Below are 20,057 nucleotides of genomic sequence, written 5' to 3' on the forward strand. Positions count from 1 at the left end.
TTCATGGAAAAGTCTTTAAAAATAAGAGATTGATAATGTCTTTATTTCTTGGTCCTTATCTGGTTGGATATTTACAGTATCATGTATTGTTTCTTAAGCAAGTTCTAGAGCCATGTTTGCACTCTCTCAAAAACATTCTCTCAAAATAAACCAGTAGGGACTGTAATAAGTTAATAACAGTATGACAACCTCATCCATGCTGTTAAAAAATCCATCAAAATGACACCATTAATGAGACATAAACTTACTTTAACACATAAAACTGCCTTTTCATTTAAAGGGATAGTTCAACCAAAAATGATAAACTTGTCTTCATTTACTCACCCTCATGTCGTTACAAACCTGTAAGACATTCGTTCATTTTCAAAACACAAATGAAGATATTTTAAATGAAATCTGAGGAATTTCTATCCCTCCATTGACAGTCCACGCAACTACCACTTCGGTGCTTCAAAGAGTTGGTAGAGATAGTGAGAGATTGTAAAACAAATCCATATGAATTGAGTGGTTTAGTCCCAATTTTCTGAAGAGACACAATCGCTTTATGATGAACAGATTTAATTAATTTTTTTTACATATAAATATTGATCAGCGAACATAAATAGAAGTTCAACTGAACTTCATTGGTTCTCGAACGTCAAGCGAACATGCTTGAGCTTCTTTTTACCATAAATGATGTGTGTTGAATGTTTATATGTGAATAAAAGCCTAAATTCAATCTGTTCATCATATAAAGCGATCGAGTCTCTTCAGAAAATTTGGACTAAACCGCTCGATTCATATGGATTAGTTTTACGATCTCTTTATGAACTTTTGTGTCAGTTGCGTAGCTATGGAGGGAGAAAAATCTCTCAGATTTCATTTAAAACATCTTTATTTGTGTTTCGAAGATGAACAGGGTTTGGAATGACATGAGGGTGAGTAAATGATGACAAGTTTTTCATTTTTTGGTTGAACTAACCCTTTAAGGTCCACAGAACACAAATTGTTCAGTTAGAGTATGGTGACTTTTTATGACAACTCAAAGTTCATTTGACTCCACTGGTTTGTTTTCCAGTTTTAGGAAAACGTCTCAAAAAATCAGCAGTCCTCTCCACAATTTGTTACATAACCACTGTCATCACTGAGCCTCTGCAAGCTGCTCTCTGCGCTCTGCATTGCAAAAGAATCTCAGTTTCCGTGGCAACAGTCTTACTTCCACAGACATTGCCTCATATTCCTCATTGTCAATGTCATAAAATCCAGCGCCCTCCTGTGGACAGGAGAAGAAAAGCAATCGATGAGAAACGCTGTATCACAGCTTAGAACAAAGGGGAAATCTGTTCCAAAAACTTCCAAAACATACTGACCTCTGGGAGTTTAAGACAAGCAGCACTGGCTTCTATCTGCAAAGTATCTTCTATGGACTCCATTGGGTTCACTGCTTTCTTAGTCCTGCATGACATAAATCAATATTCATTCATGTCCACAAATATATTCTTTAGGGGTTTGAGAGATGTTATAAAAGTTCAGATTGCAAATTAAATTAATATGTAATTATTGGAAATAATAATAATTTAAAATGTACTATTATTTATTTAAATTTACCATGAAATCAAAAAAGACAATTCTTATGTTTTTATGGAATATTGCAGTGTCCTATCACTCACATGAGATCACAGCATAAGCAAACCACATCCATCCAATTAATTCCCAACGGACAAAATCAAGCCCCGCCCTACATTTTTCCGTGTTCAAAAAGCCATTTCACTCAGATATATACGTCACAATAGGGAAGAAAACACTATCGCAACATCCGTTTCATGGCGATTTTTAAATAAAAGTTATAGAAGTTCAGCAGACGAATATGAGATAAAGTTTGCTTTATTTTCCATTTCTCTTTTCACAAGCAGTCTTGTGAACAACACTCACCCCTCAGTGATGAACTGACCTGACTGTAAGGGAGTCTGGGTCCAGAGATATCAGCATAGAATCGTCCACACGCTGAAGACAGTAGACAATACCAATCAGAACAAAATCTCAAGACTATATTACATTTAGATACAAAATACAATTAGATACAAAATATTCCAATAAAGAGTACTATGTCAGTACTCACTCTCTTCACAGGGTTCTTATTGTGTGTGCTAACTGAGAGCTCCAATGTGGACACGTCTCTGCTCTCCCATCGCTCTGGCTCGGGCTCTTTCAGTGGCTCTACCAACACAAACAGATTTAAACAAGAATTAAATGCTAGATATACAGATACACAAGAATTTCCCTGATTTGCTTAGTAATAAGTCTAAACCTGCTTTGAGAGTTAAAGTAACATTATTCATATTAGGGCTGGGTTGAAAACATTGATCTTAATCGATTCTCATTTCAATCAGTTATACTGGTTGAAAGTCACCTCAGATCCTGATAGCAATAATAGAAGTGGTCTAAATATTATTATTATTTTTTTTATACATATATCTTCTGTGGAATTCTCAGGACCAAAAATGTCCAATCACTGCATTCGGTCCGAAGCTTTTACAGTTCCTCCTGAACAAAAATAATGAGCTTATGCTGCGTTTACACCATGTCATAACCGTAATTACGAGATGGCAACCCGTGACGTTTTACCCGGAGCTGTTCACATCCTCAGACTCGGATTTATGCACTTCTATGGCAAAACTATCAATGCTGACATGAATCTGCAGCAGTCAGGTGGTATAAGTAAGAGCTCTTTAAGTTGTTTACATTCGTTATTATTGTAATGTTGCGTGTTTTGAGACATGAGGTAATTTAACACTGTCTCTCATGACACTTTACAGATTCTGCTCTGCCTGTGTGCATTCATGTGTTTTGGAGGAGGCGTGGCTTTGGAGAGAGCGCTCTGAAGGGAGGGTGGGATCTCATGCTTTCATAGCTAGCTTGCTATTGCTAGCCTATCCAAAATTGCCTACCCTACCTTTAATTCCCAAGAATCAATTTTTGAGTTGGTTTTCATAAATCACAGAAAGCTTTCTGCTTTTTTACTTTTGATATGAAACAATGTTTCAGCTTTCAAATTCTGTCAATTATCATTTTATAACAAATTTAAATAATAAATGTGATTTTAGCGCTCTTTAATGTGGTGTGACAGATCACTGAAACTGCCTCAGTTCAAGCTGCAAATGAACCAATCATCTCTTCCTCTTCTTTACTACTACTTATAATTCGAAATAAACATGAATGATCATCAGAAGGTACGTTGAAAAGGAAACAGTACTGAAATGTATCATGTCTCATGTAATCACACAATCAGTGTTCTAGAGAGGAGAATTTTGCTAAATATATGGACAATATTACATTTTATGTTTTTCAATATTTAATGTTTAGTAAATCCGTCATGCAAACAATTTTGTATGACAGCCACTGTTTAAACATTTATATTTCAAAAACTAATTGGAGTTGAACCATAATTATGTCATTAAAAAGTTATTATAATGTTATTATTAATGTAATTTAAATGTCCGTACACAAATCAGTTGTTAATATTAACCTTCAATATTATAGTTATGTACACAACTGACAGGATTCCCTGTATAGTTTACAGCAAATATCAAAATCGATATCTAATCAAACTGAATTGAATCCAAAGCAAACTGAATTGAGGAATTTGTGTCAGTGCCCAGTCCTAATTCATCTGCTATATTCTATATAAAGATATATTTGTAAAAATGATAAAAGACCTTCTATAGGAGGGTTCCAGTAGTTCTGGAGTCTGCGGTAGATGCGGTAGAGGAGGTTCGGCCGGGGTGGTATTTCAGTGGGCAGGTCAGGTGGACGAGGAACAGGACCCAGATAGGAGAGGGATGCCTGGTGACTCTGTGGCCACTGCTGTAGGAGAGGAGACAGTCTGATTAATCCAAGACCTCATATATGATGTAACTGAAATATGATCACTGTCAGTAAAAGACTACCCTAACCTTAAGGCTACTAAACCAATGTGCTGCTCTCGTTTTCAAGGGGCCAAGATACCAATATCTTGACAAGGAAGAATCCAATTAAATCATGTTAGAAATACACATTTGCATTTTGTATTTATATATGTGAATAAAAATTAAGCAGAAGCATACTTGCTTATAGAAGAAGCGACATCTCTGAATGCACCCCAACGTAAGCCTAACAAAGCAAACACTGGCTGCTCCTTCTCACCCTAAGAACAGAATTACACAATCAACTCTGTGTGAAAGAATGAAAATAGTCGATGCTGTCAAGTTCTTTTTCAAAATGCCTGTCAAATTCACTTTTATCTGCAGAACATCCAGTGGAACAGTTTCTCCTTTCAGTATTGACAGGGTTGCTGAGGTAATGTGTCTGAAAAACCAGAAACATCTAATTACATTTGATCACAACAAACATTTGGGCAAAGAATTTTCTTGAAAAGTGAAGTCATGAGACTTACTGTACTTTGTTGTCTGAAACTAGATGCAGACTCTGACTTAGAGAGTTACTGGAACCCAGAGGAATGAAACCGATTGGTATTTTACTGAAGGTCTCCTGTGGTTATTATAGTAGTTCAAATTCAGAAAACATTGGAATGTTCAACATAACTTAAAGTCTTAAAACAGATTTATTATTAGTAACTACCTCATCTGCCCTGCGCAGTAGGCCAGTTATCACCTGTGTGAAATACAACGCATGAAAACATTTAAATATGCTCAAGTTGTCAGAAACCACTTTATGAAGATACTTTTGTACCTCCTGTAATGTCCCATCACCACCAGCAATGATCAGCATATCTGTTTGCTCCATCAATTCCATGAGCTTTTTTGCCTGGCCTTCATAATCAGTCTGTAACAGGATAGAACAACAAATTGCTAAAAGTTCAAGTTCAAAAATGCATACAAAAAAAAGTGTAAAATAGGACATAGCACAGAATAATACCTTCACAATTTTAACCTCCATACCAGCCAAGTGTAAAATGGGAGCTGCATTCTTCTCAAACAAATTATTGGCTTTTCTGCAAAAAAAAAAAAAGGTAACTATAATAACACAAACAAACCGACACGGCTATGACACAGTGAGGGACATAAACCAGTATTTATAATCGTACCCTTTACAGGCAGCAGGGTTGAGAATGATTGTGGCTTTCTTCAGATGCTCCTGAGGTCCAATTAACTGATGACCAAACTCCTGTGAAACCATCAGATACAATATATTTTAATGTAGGGACCCTTGGGGTTCTGGGTATCAAGGTTATTATAGTTGACATAAGCTAAAACCATAAACAAAATTGTTACTTGAAATAAATTAAATGGAAAAAATAGTGAGAGTTTTTTTATTTATTTGTTTTTTCAAACTAAATATTCCTTACCCTGGCCTCTATACATGCTTCTCGTCGCAGCACACTGTCACTGTGAAAAAGTATTAAAATTAATAAGTACGTCACATGAGTTAAAGGGTTTATAGATAGACAGAGAGACGGACAGTCATATATCTGATAATACAAACCAGTGCTTTCCATACAACCAGTGTCCTCCATATGACAGCACACATACAGCAAATGTGGACTTTTTCCAGTGATTTCTTAAAGTCCGAAACACTTTCACCACCCGAGCCATTATTCTCTATATACTGACTTTCTAGATATCCCACTGAAGGTACACTATTGCACGGCAAAACGAGTAGGACTGAATATAGATCTTCACCGTTGACATTCCATCGTTCTCCCAAAGCATGACCGGTGCAACAACAATATACCTCCTCAAGGAAAATATCCGTTCCGCATCAATTTTGTCGTAAAATGTTAACATTTTATAATTTTATATCTGTAATAAAAGTTCATTTATATGCCTGAAATTGTTCTGTAGCCGATCTATGTTTTAATAGTTGGATACTATTTCTGTTCGTGACGGAATTATACTGACTGGATCTTCTGTACAGAGTGGGATTGAATTTAGAGACGGACCCATTCCAGTGCATGCGCTGTAATATACAAACAGACATGACAGCCTCATATACACACACACTTGTGTCACTTAGCAAAATTATTTTTTGACATTATAAACCTCTAAATATTTAATAGATAATTTGTAAATAACCAGAGTAAAAATTTCAAGCTTATCCTTTTAGTTACTCTTCGAGCTGATTTGACAACTATGGAGGTTGAAAACTTCGTTTCCAAGACCCTCGAGCTCCTGCAAGAAGAGAGAGAGGCTGAATTAGAAGAAACACGGTAAATGACATACGTCTTGCTGTTCTACACATGTTCTAGACGTGTATTTATGTAGCCATTTGTATTACCCAAATGTATTCGTGAACTGTGAAAGATTGTTTGTATTTTCAGAACATGGCAGGAGAATTTATCTCACAAGAATCTACAGCACAAAGGAGTGTTTCTGATGAAACTTCAGATCGGAAGCCAACATACTGGCATGTATGGCAGACGACTAGTAGTTTTTGAACCCAGGAAAAGTATAGGACCCTCGGTTCTTCCCAGCAATACGTTTGGACCTGGTGAGACGTTCTGTGCAAAAACTTCTATCCATTGGAGTACACAATTTCACACAATACTGCTAATGAAACCTAATACATACAATAACGAAGCCTCTGACCAGTGAGCCACTTCACATTTTAACTCAAATATTATTTACTTGTTCTCTTTTGTATTATGTTTATAGGTGATATTATAGGTTTGTATCAGTCAGAGGGTGAGCCATCTCAATTGGGCTCAGGTGTGGTGACACGTGTTACCCAGGCGTCCCTGACGGTGGCTTTTGATGATACGCAGGACAGTATTAACTTGGACAGAGATGGACTCTACAATCTAATGAAGCTGGCAAATGATGTGACCTATAGACGACTGTCAAAGTATGTGCAATTATCAGTTCATACAGCTCGTATCATTAAATACTATTGCTTATTCTTGTTTCCTCAAAATCAAGTCATATTTTTTAGAGCTGTTACAGTAGTACACAAAATCAGTTGTGCTGATGAAATATGCTCTGCATGCTCAGGTTTATTCGTTTTGTTATGTTTTTCCACATGAAATTGTTGATGCATATGTAATGTATTTCCTACTTGCAGTGCCTTAAAGTCTTTAAATGGATATAGCAGTGGTCCTGCATCTCACCTCATCAGTGTCCTCTTTGGTTACTCAGAACCAGGGATATTATCACATCAAAGTAAGCATATACATGGAGTGACACGTGAAAGAGATCTAAAATACAGTATTGTTCTAGAAAAAATCACGCTGCCTAGTTCAATGGGGTCCTAAGTCTGTTTGTATTTCTTTTATTGCAGATGTTTTGGAATTTAGCAACACTGGGTTGGATACTTCTCAAAAAGAGGCTGTATCCTTTGCAATATCTCAAAAAGATGTGGCAATCATACATGGTCCACCAGGGACTGGCAAAACCACTACAGTGGTTGAAGTAATCCTGCAGACAGTAAAACAAGAACAAAAGGTGAGCAAGATATCAAACTCTAAATTTGGATAATTAAGGTATAAATTATTTGATGTAGTGTATATATGCAGTATTGTGATGAACATCTTTGTAAATCTTAACAGATCCTTTGCTGTGCTCCTTCCAATGTGGCTGTTGATAACTTGGTGGAGCGCCTGGTGAAGAGCAAGGTCAAGGTTTTAAGATTGGGTCACCCAGCCCGTCTGCTCGAGTCGATTCAGAAGCACTCGCTGGATGCGGTCCTTGCACACAGTGACAACACCAACATCATTTCTGATATTCGCAAGGACATGGACAAAGCTTTTGTAAGATTTTGATTTCTCAATAATAAATACTGCAATATATTATACAATGAAGTTCGACCCTTTTTAAAATGCGGCTTAAGTGTTCAAATATGATTTAGGGCCATCTGTCAAACTGTGTTTTATAACAGTCATAATAAAAAACATCAAATGCATTGACAGAATGAAATGAAGAAGACTCGTGACAAAGGCCAACGGAGCAATCTGAAACGGGAAATCAAGGATCTGCGGCGAGAGCTGAGGACCAGGGAGGAAACGGCTATCACTCAGATATTGAAGAGAGCCGATGTTATTCTGGCAACTAACACTGGTTAGTAAACCTTCCCTAGCAGTCATGAATTTTATGTCAGGAAATGTTTGTTTGTTTGTTTGTTTGTTAATGCCTAATTTAAACTCAAATGTGATTGATTTGTAATATAGGAGCCTCTGATGATGGTCCTCTCAAGCATCTTCCTAAAGATCATTTTGACCTGGTGGTGATAGATGAGTGTGCTCAGGCTCTTGAGAGCAGCTGTTGGATCGCTCTGCTCAAAGCACGCAAATGCATACTGGCTGGGGATTACAAACAGCTGCCGCCCACGATCAAATCACAGAGGTATGAAGGAAAAGGAAATGTATCTTAAGATTGTGAATTATTTGGTTTATGGTATCCATTCTTGATGAGCTCTAACGTTAAAATTTCAGGATATAACTATTTAAAAAATACTTAATCAATATTTTTGGTTGATGTTTCTGATTAACTTTATGTAACTTGCCCAGATTCACAAACAAGACTTAAGCCTAGTCCCTGACTAAAATGCATGTTTGAGCTGTTTTAACTGAAAGCAACTTCCACTGGAATATCTTGCCATTATTTTGTCTCAAGATGCACACCAGTAATGTTTTTTTCTAAGGCACGTTTATAAAAGCTACTTAAAAGTCCTAATTTAATTAAGGCCTACTCCTGCCTTAATCTAAGCCCTGTCTGTGAAACCAAGCCTTTAAGTATGAATAACATTTAGTTGAAAATGTACTCCCATGTTATATGTCCATTTTATAAATGTTATTTATCTTTATCTTTCACAGTGCTGCATCTAAAGGCCTGTCTGTCAGCTTAATGGAGAGGCTAATAAAGAAATACGGAGACTCAGTGGTTCGAATGCTGACCACTCAGTACCGTATGAACAGTGCCATCATGCAGTGGGCTTCAGAGCAGATGTATCAGGGAATGCTGATTGCACACCCTTCAGTGGAGAAACACTTGCTTAGGTGTGTAAAATATGTTAGAGGTTTCTGGGGAAAACATTTTATTTGGCACTGTTGGTCATGTACAATGTTTTATTGTTGTATTAGACAAACATTTCCTTTAAGATTATTTAAAAAATACTGAAATTAATAATAATTTTAAATATAAATATAAAAATAATTTTAATATTAATAATTTTAAAGGTAGGTTATAATAGCTTTATAAAAACTTTTGCTAACCCTTTAGTGGTAACACTTCATTATAGGAAACACGTATTCACTATTGACTACAACTTTTGCCTCGGTTAACTCCTAATTTACTGCTTATTAATAGTTAGTAAGGTAGTTGTTAAGTTTAGGTATTGGGTAGGATTAAGGGATGTACAATATGGTCATGCAGAATAAGGCATTAATAAGTGCTTTATAAGTACTAATAAACAACCAATATACTAGTAATATGCAAGCTAATAAGCAACTACTTAAAGGGATAGTTCACAAAGTCACCTATATCTTGGATGCCCTGGGGGTAAGCAGATAAACATCAAATTTTCATTTTTGGGTGAACTATCCCTTTAGTGAGAATTGAACCATAAAATGAAGTGTTACGACTTTAGTTAAGGGTCCAATTCTCACTATTAACTAGTTGCTTATTAGCATTTTATTTTTTAATGTATATTTTAAGTTTGCTAGCTAACTTGTGTTGAGGTAATACGGAGGAAGATAAATATGAAGATAACTGATTGTATCTTGAACAGGGACCTGGCTGGTGTTGCTGATGTTGAGGAAACCAGTATTCCCCTTCTGCTCATTGACACTGCAGGCTGTGGCCTGAATGAGATGGAGGACACAGATGAGCAGTCCAAAGGCAATCAAGGTTGATATCAGCTCCAAATACAACCTCCTCCTTATATCACTTAATATATCTAATATAATATACTGATATATAGTAGCGCCATATTATTTTAGTGCTTGAAAAAGCTTTTGTCTTTATTCTCTTAACAGGAGAAGTAGACATTGTGGCTCTTCATATCAAAGCTCTTGCTGAGGCTGGAGTTCAAGTCAAAGACATTGCAATTATTGCGCCCTATAATCTTCAGGTGAGATACTTTTCAAAGTGTAAAAAAAACACATGCTTTCTTTTTATGTCTGCAAAGCAATGCGTTCATTAGTATTACACTGCTGTTTCAGTATGAATATCATTCACGCATTTAAAAAAACAGGATTTTATCTATTTCAGGTGGATCTTTTGAGACAGAAACTGTCCCATAAATATACAGAGCTGGAGATCAAGTCTGTTGATGGCTTCCAGGGCAGGGAGAAGGAGGCAGTGGTGTTGTCATTGGTCAGATCCAACAGGAAGGGTATGCCAGATCTAAATGATGACTACATTCATGACTACATACATGACTGACATTCCAAATCTGTATGACATATAACATGCATCAGCTTTTTCAACATAAGGAATACTTGAGAAATTAATCGTCTTACATTTACCCCAAAGGTGAGGTTGGATTTCTTGCTGAAGATAGAAGGATCAATGTGGCTGTGACTCGTGCCAGACGCCAGCTCACGGTAGTGTGTGATTCTCAGACTGTTCGAAACCATGATTTCCTCAAATCCCTAGTGGACTATATGTCTGAATACGGAGAAGTTCGTACTGGCTTTGAGTACCTGGAAGACTGTGTGGCACAGAATTACACCCGTGATGAAAAGTACAAACAGGTCAAAGCCAAAGACACAGTGTCTGCAAAACAGAAGATCAAAAACCAAGGCAAGAAAGCAGAGCAAGAACACAAGAAAAGTGCAAACAACAAAAGCAGTGGAGCGAGTCAGTCCAGTGTTCAGCCCGATCAACATAAAAACACCAATTCACTCCATTCTAAACCCAAAGATGCAGATCAGACGCAATACAAGAGAAAAGAGATACAGGAGGAGCTTCTGAACTTTCTGAAAGACCCAAACAAGACAGAACTACAGTTTCCTTCCACGCTAAATTCCCATGAGCGTCTGCTGGTCCATGAGCTCTCTGAAGAAATGGGATTGAGGCATGTAAGCCAGGGAGAAGGGAAAAACCGTCGCGTAACTGTGTCCCGGCCTCCATCAGTACCAGAAAAGCCTGTAAAAGAGCCTGAACAACCAGACGTGACCGGATGTACAACAGCAAAGCTACAAGAAGAATCACAAAAAGCCTCCTCAGAGTCAGCTGTTGATCTGAAAAGCCTACATTTGGAGCGAATGCGCCGGGAGCAGAAGAAACGAGAGGAGAAAAAACAGCAAAAACAGCAGAGTTTGAGACTGGAACCAGATTTCAATGCTAGTAAAAACCAGTCTGTTAAGAAACCCAAAGGAACTTCCAAAGGTTTGTGATCTCTATTCCAGTATCTGAATTCTTTCAATACTTTTATTCTCTGTTTTACACATCATGGTCTTTCTTTCATAGGAAACACTAAGATAAAAGCAGGAGTCACAGCTATAGCTGCAGCTGCCTCAGCTGATGGCGATTTTGACGCTCTCATCGATGCTGTGGTTAAAGCTGACAGCGTGTGTAGTTTTGTGAAGTGCAAAGCCAGCGTCCTCACACTAGGGCAGCTCTGCCTCTACTGTAACAGACAATACTGTCTAAGTCACCATATACCTGAGGTACAACTTGCTTTATTTTTTATATTAAAGGGGTCATATCATGAGGAGCTACATTTTCCTTCATCTTTTGATAAATGTGTTCATTGTAATGTGAAAACAGACTGAAACTTTGTTCCTAGTCTATATAAATCGTTTATTGAATTCATTGTATTCAGCAATCAGAAATATGGCCATTACAGTCAAGATGATTTAATACTGAGGAAGCTGGTTAGATGCTATTATTTTGTAAACACAAAACACTCAATGTTAGAAACGAGTGCCTGAAGTTCTTTTCCTGATCATTTTAAGTGCTGCTTCTTATTTTACAAGCAAAAGGGTGCTGACATTAGAAACCTCAAGTTTCAAGTTCAAAGTTTATTATAAGCCCAAAGGGCGATTTTGTGCGGCATAAAATTTGTAACCATGTCATACAATAAATATGCCAGAGAGAGGGGGTTGAAAAGAGTCATTAAAATGAAATCATAAAAAATGTATTATATGACCTCTTTAAAACATGTAAAACATTTACACTAAAGACATTTTTGATGCAAGATGTGTTGTAAATAATATATTGTCTTTTTTAGGTTCATGGATGTGGAGACAAAGCAAAAGCTCAGGCTAGAATGAGGATAAGTAAAGAAGGCGTGCTCTACGCAGGAAGTGGACAGAAGGACAAATCAATGGATCCGAATAAAAAAGCATATCTGCAGAGAAAACTAGACTCTAAACTTAAAGATATGGCATCTCAAAGAAAAACTAAAGCCAAAGACAAAGAGAACTGACATTCTAGAAGACACTTTATCAATCTAATGCTGTTTAATTTAAATGTGTTGGTTATTTACTTTAAAAATATGTATAGAAAGATTTCTATGCTTTAAGTTTGATCTTCAACCAGTAGGTGATTCTGAAAGTTCCCAAATAAGGCTGAGAACAGCTGCTATTTATTGCAGATCCACACTGGCATGTCTAAATGGTAAGCAAAAATACAAAAATAAAGATAAAACATAAAGACCAGACATATCTAATACTCCCAACTGGTACTGACAATGAAAAATGGGTTTATGAATGACTAGGGTTGAGCTTGAAATACCAGTCCTAATGCTAGTCTGAAATCCCTTTACAAGATTTATGTCTTGCAGAATTGTTGTTGGGAGCTTAGGTAGTTGCTCCACTTTCTCTCTCAGTGATTGATGCATTGATTATTGATGTCAGATGTAATCTCTGTTATCCCATTAAGCTATGAAGAGCACAGGCTAAGCAAAGCTTTGGATCGGGTCCATTTAATACTCCATTTAATATATTTAGTCTACTACTCACACAGCTCGGTGTCTGTGTGTACAGTATATCTGTCCACAAGAGGACATAAGAGACTGAGGTGGCATTGTGAGATCCATGGAGGCAGTTAGTGGAGGATTTGCTTTCTGAACACATTAGAAGGAGCACTACAAGGGTCTGTATTTCTAATAGACACAAGAAATTATGTGCACTACTTAAAATGCTTTTAAAAGTTCCCTCAAGCCACTTGGTTTGCCTCAAACTTGGTCTGGTTTGCACTAGTTTGTGTGTGATATAATTGCAATGGATGTATGAACTTCTTGTTCAGAAACTTGAACAATATGATCATATTTTATTTGGTTTGTCTTTTTTATTACAGATGTTGGCCTATGAATGGGACAAAACTGAATGAACTGAAAAGAAATAGCAAACAAAAGGTTTTCTGATGAAGAACTGCAATATGAATAGTAGTTTTTACTAAACACAATCACTCATACATAAACATAATCAAATGATTACAGTAGGAAAGGAGTCTTTCTTAGAGCACCATGGTAACATAAGTCAGTGGTTAAAGATCCTAATATGCTATGTAGAAGATAAGCAGAATTGTTTGCTTTATTTGCATATACCTTTTCTCTACCACTGCTTTACTGAGGTTCTTGTAATGGCTGGCCTTCCTTGTACAGTTCAAAGTGGTGTCAAAATGCATTTTAATATGTTATAAAAGGTTTTTTTGTGTCAATTTAAGAGCATGGTTTGAAACATTTTTGTAATACTGTAAGTACAGTAGTAGTAGTCGTCTTTGGCTGTCCTGTGTGACTTGTAGATGAATCAGGTAGATGATACTCTGCGCTTGAAATGCTTAGCCCTAAAAATAGCTCTGCAATGTTCTGAATCAGGAATAACCATTTAGCTCAAGTAAATAGTTACAAAATAGAAATATCCTTAAAGGAATATGAAGCATACTGTGCTACTGCACTTTTTAATCATTATTTCACATCATAATCATGTCACAAAAAAGTGGTTCAATAATGAAAAGAACATGCTTAGCTTAAGTTCAGTATGTTTATTGTATAACTGCATTAACATGGAATCAAAATATATCTGAATGAGATCCAGCATACAACTTCATTATAGTATAAACTCTAGTCACAAACTCAAATACTGGCAAAAACAGATAAGCTTTTCATTACTAAAAACTAGAACATAAACAGTGCATGCTGATTTAAGCTGATAGTAAAAACTGCTTTATTACACTAATCGAATTTAAATGATAATGACCTATGAAAATAAAGGTAATTTTTTTTTTTTTATAAAAAAAAATGGCACAATGCACAAACTCTTAATGATCCTAAAATACGCTTCATTTCTTTATGAAAAACTTTTTTTTTTATCTCAGATTTTGGGTGAAATGTGACCTTGAAATTTTCGTATGAAATTCACCAGAAATTATTTTATAGTTGTTGTGTGGTAATAAGCCACGTTCACACTGTACGTTTTGGGGATTGACAACGCATTTACTTATGGGTGTGAGTCTCGAAATGTCCCTTTCACACAGCAACTTGTATGAACGTGCAACGACGAGAGTGAAGCCCATATTCTCTTACTAGTAACCATAACGACAGTGACCAACGTAATATTAAAGATGGCGACGTCCATAAAACTGAAAAGTCTTAGCACTTTTGACATAAGAGACTAATTGAACCGCGAGTTCATCCATTCATCCATCAAAACTTAATTAACCAACAGCAGCACACGCTAGCTGGAGTCTTTAACCGTTGCACTCGCGTGTCACGTCCTTTGCGACGTCTAGGCAAGGCATTTGAATTTGGAAAAGAAACACAAAAACTGACAAGAGCCGCTCCGGTGGAGAACAGTGACTGGATCTAACACCTTAAGATGACGCTGTAAGTTACCGAAAGCGAAACCACACACAAATAGATAAGCGGCTCTCGCACTGATTGATGTGACAGCCAACTAGTTGCCCAGTCCTGTTCGTTAACACAGCGCGGATTTTCTGAGAATGCGGTTGTGAGTCCTGAAAATTTACGGGTGTGAGTTCGGTTATAGGATGCGGTTGTCTCTCCCGTAAATAACCGTACTGTGTGTGAACGTAACCGTGTTAAGGACTCAAATACTGGACTGACAACCATATTCTGCTGCTGTGTGAACGTGGCCATATGTTTACATATTTTTCCCCCATTACAGACACATTAAATTGAACAGATTCTAAGTGTGTTCCCTTCATTTATCCCAGTGGCAAAATAAGGAAAGATTCTCTCAGAAAACTTATCTTTAAAGGTGTAAATACTGGAACCATCTGCAGCGTTAGAAAAAGAAACCTTTCCTTTGTCGTAGTCCAGTTCAACTGTGATTATCTGTGGTTTATTTTTTAGAGTCAGTCGAGTGCGGGGAGAGGTCTGAGCCCAATAGGATTCCTCATTATTTGCAATTACCCAGAAACCACCTGTCGGGTTGAGGAAAACTGCAGTTTTCCTCTTTATGGACACTCGTGCCACTCCAATGTACCACTCTTTGCTGTGTGCCACCTCTACATCCCAGCGCTGCTTTCCTGAATTGAAGCCGCTAGCAGCGAGTACTGCCATGCGGCCCGTGAAGCGCTCAGGGTTATCCGGAAGCTGCTGCTTTTTCCCATAGCTGATGGTGGTGAGTTCATCACTGATGATCAAGTTAGGATGTGCTGTGTTTGGATCAAAATTGACAGAGCCTGGAGAGATAGTAGGAAGAAAACAGATTGTCTTTTCATGATTTTGCATAGGCCTACTGTAGCAGTGTAGTGGTTACCAATTTATTTTAGTAGATATTTTTTCAGATATTGGAGGACACATTTTGTAAAACTAACCCTAACCCTAAACATTCAAACACTGCGCAATATGTGTACGTCTTGAGGTACAAATGAAATTTGAGAGCTATGACACAAAGACATTAGTTTCAGAAGGATTTAAATGAAGAGAAGTAGTTACTATTGGATTTTTTTCAGCCCCTGTTCACTCACTGTATACTTTTTTTACAGAACTGGTCAGTTTGGACTATTAAGCTAAATGCTAAATGCCTTATTTTGTGTTCCACCTAAGAAAAAGAAAATTCATATTGAAACAACACTAGAGTTAATAAATGATGTCAGAATTGCAATTTGGGAAGAACATTCCCTTTAAGGTCAACATAAATATCAAAATCGACCATTTATATTTTTAATTGAATATTGCAGTATTTATTGTAAATGATTTATCTGTGCACATCATTTGTTTCCTCTTTCCCTTGCAACAAATTCTCTTCTCTGAAGGCATGTTTACTGGCATGAGGGTGGGACAATCTGTCACTCACATGAGATTGCGCAAATGACAACGATCCAATGATCCAATCAATTCCTGATGGACAAAGTCAGGGTTTCATCCTACATTTTTTTCTTGTCCAAGAAGCCATTTCATTCGGATATAAGTATCAATAAGGAAGAAAAGAATATCTCAACTCTCATTTCATGCTGCGTTTAAAGTACTCGGAAGACATTTGATGTGTACTTACAGTAGCTGACATCTCTTTCCATTCTTTTCCAGACCACATGCTTTAATGATCCCAGGTACTGAGGCACATCTATAAGTGCCCTTGCTGGATATTCTGGTTCAGGTACAGTGGAGCTAGTCCTATAATAAATGCATTATTTGTTGATTTCAGTGTGATAAGAGAAAACAGACTTATTAAATTAAAAGCTATTGCTAACAGTACCGTCTTATTGCCTCCTTACATTCCTGTAGGTAGAGAAAATGTAAAGGTATTAGCATAATTTTAATCCTTTGAACAATACTTTATTTTTTGCATCAGAAAAAAACAAATAAGGAACCTAAATTAAAGGTTTTGTGAATGATATTTTGATGGAATATTATGCAGAAAAGTGCCCGAAAGATGTCACTGAAAAACTACTGAGATATTGCGCCGATCTCTGTAACAGCCAACAGTCAATCATTTTTGTGAGAAGTAAAATAAAATTGGATTCTTTGTTTAGCCAATTAGAAGGCTTTTGATGAGCTTTCTACCTGTCAATTATATCAGCAAAACTCGGAAGACAAAACTCGAGATTTTACTATAGGATTTTCCTGTAAGAGTTTTTCCTTGAAATTTTTTTATAATGAGGTTTTTCAGTTTATGAGTAAAATAAAGCCTGTGGTACACATCTTGGCGACACTTTGACATTTTGTTCTACAATGTAAATTACATTCACCCATACTGAAAAACATGAATTTTGAAGCAGTTATGTTTATTTTTGAAAATATATGTTTCTAATAAGTAACTAGATAAGACAGTTTGGGGTGTGAGTGTGGGCAGTTTATGTTATAGAACAAAACGTAAAAGTTTTTTGACGTCATGCCTGCACTACTCTATATGGGCAACTATGAACGTGAGAGCGAATTTCATGATTTTGTAGGATGTGAAATATTCACAGTTTCTCATATCAACAATGGCTTATGGTCTGTTCACACAGAATGGGTTCTAGCCTTTAAAATCTTGAGATGCAGCGCTAATGAACTTCCTTCAACTTGACACTGCCTAAAAATGAGGCGCTCATGACAAAGACATTCCTCAAGCGCATGTTTATGTCGAAAAGCAATTAAAAAGCAGGCCAATTAAAAAAAGCGTTCTGTGTAAACCAGCTCTTACACAGCCAAACATCATAAAGATATACAAAGACAGAGGAAAATAAGAAGACCATAAGCTTTTCATCGCCCACAGGAGCTGAAAGTGACAAGTATTGATACCATAGTATCATCATGTATTTAATTAAAGGAGGAAGTGCAGGAATATCTATAACATTGCTCACAACACCTTTTAGTAAAAATAATGGTTTAAAAGCATACTCACCTTTAAAAATGTCAGATTATCCGCTATTATGATGGGTTCAATGTAGTTGACAATGTCAGAGAGCTCTTCAATGCTCTTATTGACCTCCTCCAGTTTCTCTCTCACCACCTTGGTCTTACTGTCTCTCTCATTTTGAAGCACCATGAGTCGAGCTGCCTCCTCCTCCCTCAGCATTGTATATAACTTTTCATACTCTTGTTTTACTTCTGCAGCAGTTTCAGCTGCTTGTTTCTGTAAATTAGAACGACAATGAATTGGACTGGATGATTCATGAGGAAGTTTATGTTGAGGGACTGTAGGTTTGTATATAGTTTACCTGTATGTATGCTTCCAGTTCCTCCAAGCTCACCTTTAATTTTTCAAAGTCGATTAGTTGTTTCTTCAAAGGATTGTACCTAGTTGTGAGCTCTTTCTGTTGGGTAAGTGTATAGAAAGGGCAATTATAAACCAATCCAAGAGAACTTGAGACCTTTGACACTTGCTGTATATGGAAGCCCATTTCTGCCACATAGAAAAAAATTATAGCTGTGTTTCCACCACAGGAACTTTCCCCAGGAACTATGGACTTTTGGGTGGTACTCAGTGTGTTTTGACCGCAGGAACCAGGGTCTAAATGAAGTTCCGTTTAACAATTTCCCCCTCAGAAAGTCCCTGCTCACGAGGTAGTACATTCTCAAAGTTCAGGAACTTTCGGGGGGCGACTTGGGTTCTGTACATGCTGATTGGATGAGTTCATGCAGCATTTTGATTGGTTGACTCCACACAGCATTTTATTTCAACCACAATTTTTAAAAGTCTGTTGCGGTGTGTGCAGTAAGAGTTGTTTGCTATTCGAATAAACAATGGAGTTTAAAAAATACGACCGATGGACCGACGACGAGGTTCAGGCTTTATTAAGCTTAAATGAGGAGGACGAAATCCAGCGGAGTCCTACGTCACTGGACTAATTTGTCTAATCTTCACAGTACTTTAGACCATGATGGAAATGCAGACAGCAATAGGTCTGTGGGAAAAAAGTTCCTGGGACAAATTGTTCTGGGTGGAAACTTGGCTGGAAACACGGCTTTAGACATACTAAGGGTACATTTACACGACAACGATGTACTAAAAACAGAAAAATGTTTCCATTGCGTTTTTCGCGTTCAGACGACAACATTGTCAAAACGATGAAAATGACTAAAAATGCTGTTATGCATGCCAGGCCAGTAGGTGGCGATGTCACTTTGTAAAAAACACTATGTGTCTTAGACTCTCGGCTTAGACTGAATATGTAATATGCATGCTATCATTTTTGTAGTTTACACAGAGATGATAACTGTATCATTTTCAAAAACTTGTACTTTGAATGAGTTTTCAGGCCCCCAAAACACAGCCAAAATGCATAAAAAGATTTATATTTTTAGGTGTAAATGAAATCAAAATTATGAAATTATGATAAAATAGGAATTATTACATGCTAAATCATAATTATGAGTTTAAAATGTCGAAATTGAGATAGAAGTTAAAACTGACTTTCTATGCCATAATTATTACTTTTTAAGTCATAATTTCGGCTTTTCATCTCATAATTATGACTTAGTATGTCAATGTTTACACATTTTATGTAATAATTATGATTTTCAAAAGCATGTTTTTTCTTGTGTGGCAGAAATGGCCTTCCATACTGTATAGCCCACACTTTAGTTTATATAAAATGCTAATATCTAGCTACAAAAAAAAAACATAAGACTCATCTTCTTCATACAGGTTAACATACGTTTTCTTACCATTATTTCCTTTGTTGCCTCTGCTATCGGGCAGTAATCATGATTTCTGTGTCCCCTTGAGGACGTACAAACAACACAGATAAGTTCTGCATCTTTCCGACAAAAAAGCTTCAGTTCCTCGTTGTGTATTGAGCAAAGCTCCACCGATTTAACCATGAACAGCTCCGGCTTCTTTTTAAAGACATCCGAGGCCATCTTTAGAGCCTGATTGACTGGAGGCCTGGATGAGCGCTCTGTACGGCGGCACAGAGGACATTGCAGTGTTCCTCTACAGTTCCAGTGCGTCTGAACGCAGGTTTTGCAGAAGCTATGTTTGCAACTCAGTGTGACGGGGACATCGAAGACCTTACAGCACACAGGACAGTGTAGCTCCTCCACAGTGAATGGACAGTCTTCAGCCATCGGTGGTGAATTTCCAAATCCTTTGACGGTCTTTGACGGGTGTTTTCTGAAAATCTGAAAGTAGTGAGTAGTGCGACTGGGACAGACTGGTTCGACCTGATTTTTTAACATGTCAGAAATGTCGCTGTGTTACTCTGAAGACAAGTATTTCCTTGGCTAAATATAGCTTAGGTCTTTTG

At 37.0% G+C, this 20,057-nt stretch overlaps 4 protein-coding genes across 5 annotated transcripts; 1 reads left to right on the forward strand and 3 right to left on the reverse strand.

Annotated features, from left to right (window-relative positions):
* Positions 1 to 22: 22 nt before the first annotated feature.
* On the reverse strand, positions 23 to 5,714 carry agk (acylglycerol kinase). The gene is given in 16 exon segments (XM_051871098.1): positions 23 to 1,252; positions 1,350 to 1,434; positions 1,912 to 1,931; positions 1,933 to 1,983; positions 2,099 to 2,196; positions 3,696 to 3,843; positions 3,933 to 3,990; positions 4,083 to 4,162; positions 4,254 to 4,323; positions 4,412 to 4,506; positions 4,597 to 4,629; positions 4,708 to 4,800; positions 4,894 to 4,969; positions 5,063 to 5,142; positions 5,324 to 5,363; positions 5,461 to 5,714. Coding segments are annotated over 16 exon segments (1,269 nt in total). The 5' UTR covers positions 5,571 to 5,714; the 3' UTR covers positions 23 to 1,120.
* A 190-nt stretch (positions 5,715 to 5,904) lies between these two features.
* Positions 5,905 to 13,191, forward strand: ighmbp2 (immunoglobulin mu DNA binding protein 2). Its single transcript, XM_051871101.1, has 15 exons — positions 5,905 to 6,184; positions 6,296 to 6,465; positions 6,630 to 6,819; positions 7,036 to 7,133; positions 7,252 to 7,415; positions 7,520 to 7,720; positions 7,880 to 8,027; positions 8,138 to 8,312; positions 8,783 to 8,965; positions 9,697 to 9,815; positions 9,944 to 10,038; positions 10,179 to 10,302; positions 10,443 to 11,300; positions 11,382 to 11,581; positions 12,145 to 13,191. Exons 1-15 carry the CDS (start codon positions 6,108 to 6,110, stop codon positions 12,340 to 12,342), a joined length of 3,000 nt encoding a protein of 999 aa, XP_051727061.1. The 5' UTR covers positions 5,905 to 6,107; the 3' UTR covers positions 12,343 to 13,191.
* Positions 13,192 to 14,140: 949 nt separating this feature from the next.
* Positions 14,141 to 15,616, reverse strand: LOC127500159 (zinc-binding protein A33-like). Its single transcript, XM_051871112.1, has one exon. It carries the CDS (start codon positions 15,610 to 15,612, stop codon positions 15,049 to 15,051), a length of 564 nt encoding a protein of 187 aa, XP_051727072.1. The 5' UTR covers positions 15,613 to 15,616; the 3' UTR covers positions 14,141 to 15,048.
* A 711-nt stretch (positions 15,617 to 16,327) lies between these two features.
* On the reverse strand, positions 16,328 to 19,989 carry LOC127500158 (zinc-binding protein A33-like). Of its 2 annotated transcripts, XM_051871110.1 has the most exons (5): positions 19,477 to 19,989; positions 18,027 to 18,122; positions 17,711 to 17,941; positions 16,580 to 16,602; positions 16,328 to 16,497 (listed from the first exon to the last, which is right to left on the reverse strand). In XM_051871110.1, exons 1-5 carry the CDS (start codon positions 19,987 to 19,989, stop codon positions 16,344 to 16,346), a joined length of 1,017 nt encoding a protein of 338 aa, XP_051727070.1. In that variant the 3' UTR covers positions 16,328 to 16,343. The 2 variants fall into 2 exon arrangements, with proteins under 2 accessions (XP_051727070.1, XP_051727071.1); XM_051871111.1 differs by having other exon boundaries at positions 16,363 to 16,602.
* Positions 19,990 to 20,057: the final 68 nt, after the last annotated feature.

The sequence above is a fragment of the Ctenopharyngodon idella genome, chromosome 18 (assembly GCF_019924925.1).
Source record: "Ctenopharyngodon idella isolate HZGC_01 chromosome 18, HZGC01, whole genome shotgun sequence".
Taxonomy (NCBI): Eukaryota; Metazoa; Chordata; class Actinopteri; order Cypriniformes; family Xenocyprididae; genus Ctenopharyngodon; species Ctenopharyngodon idella.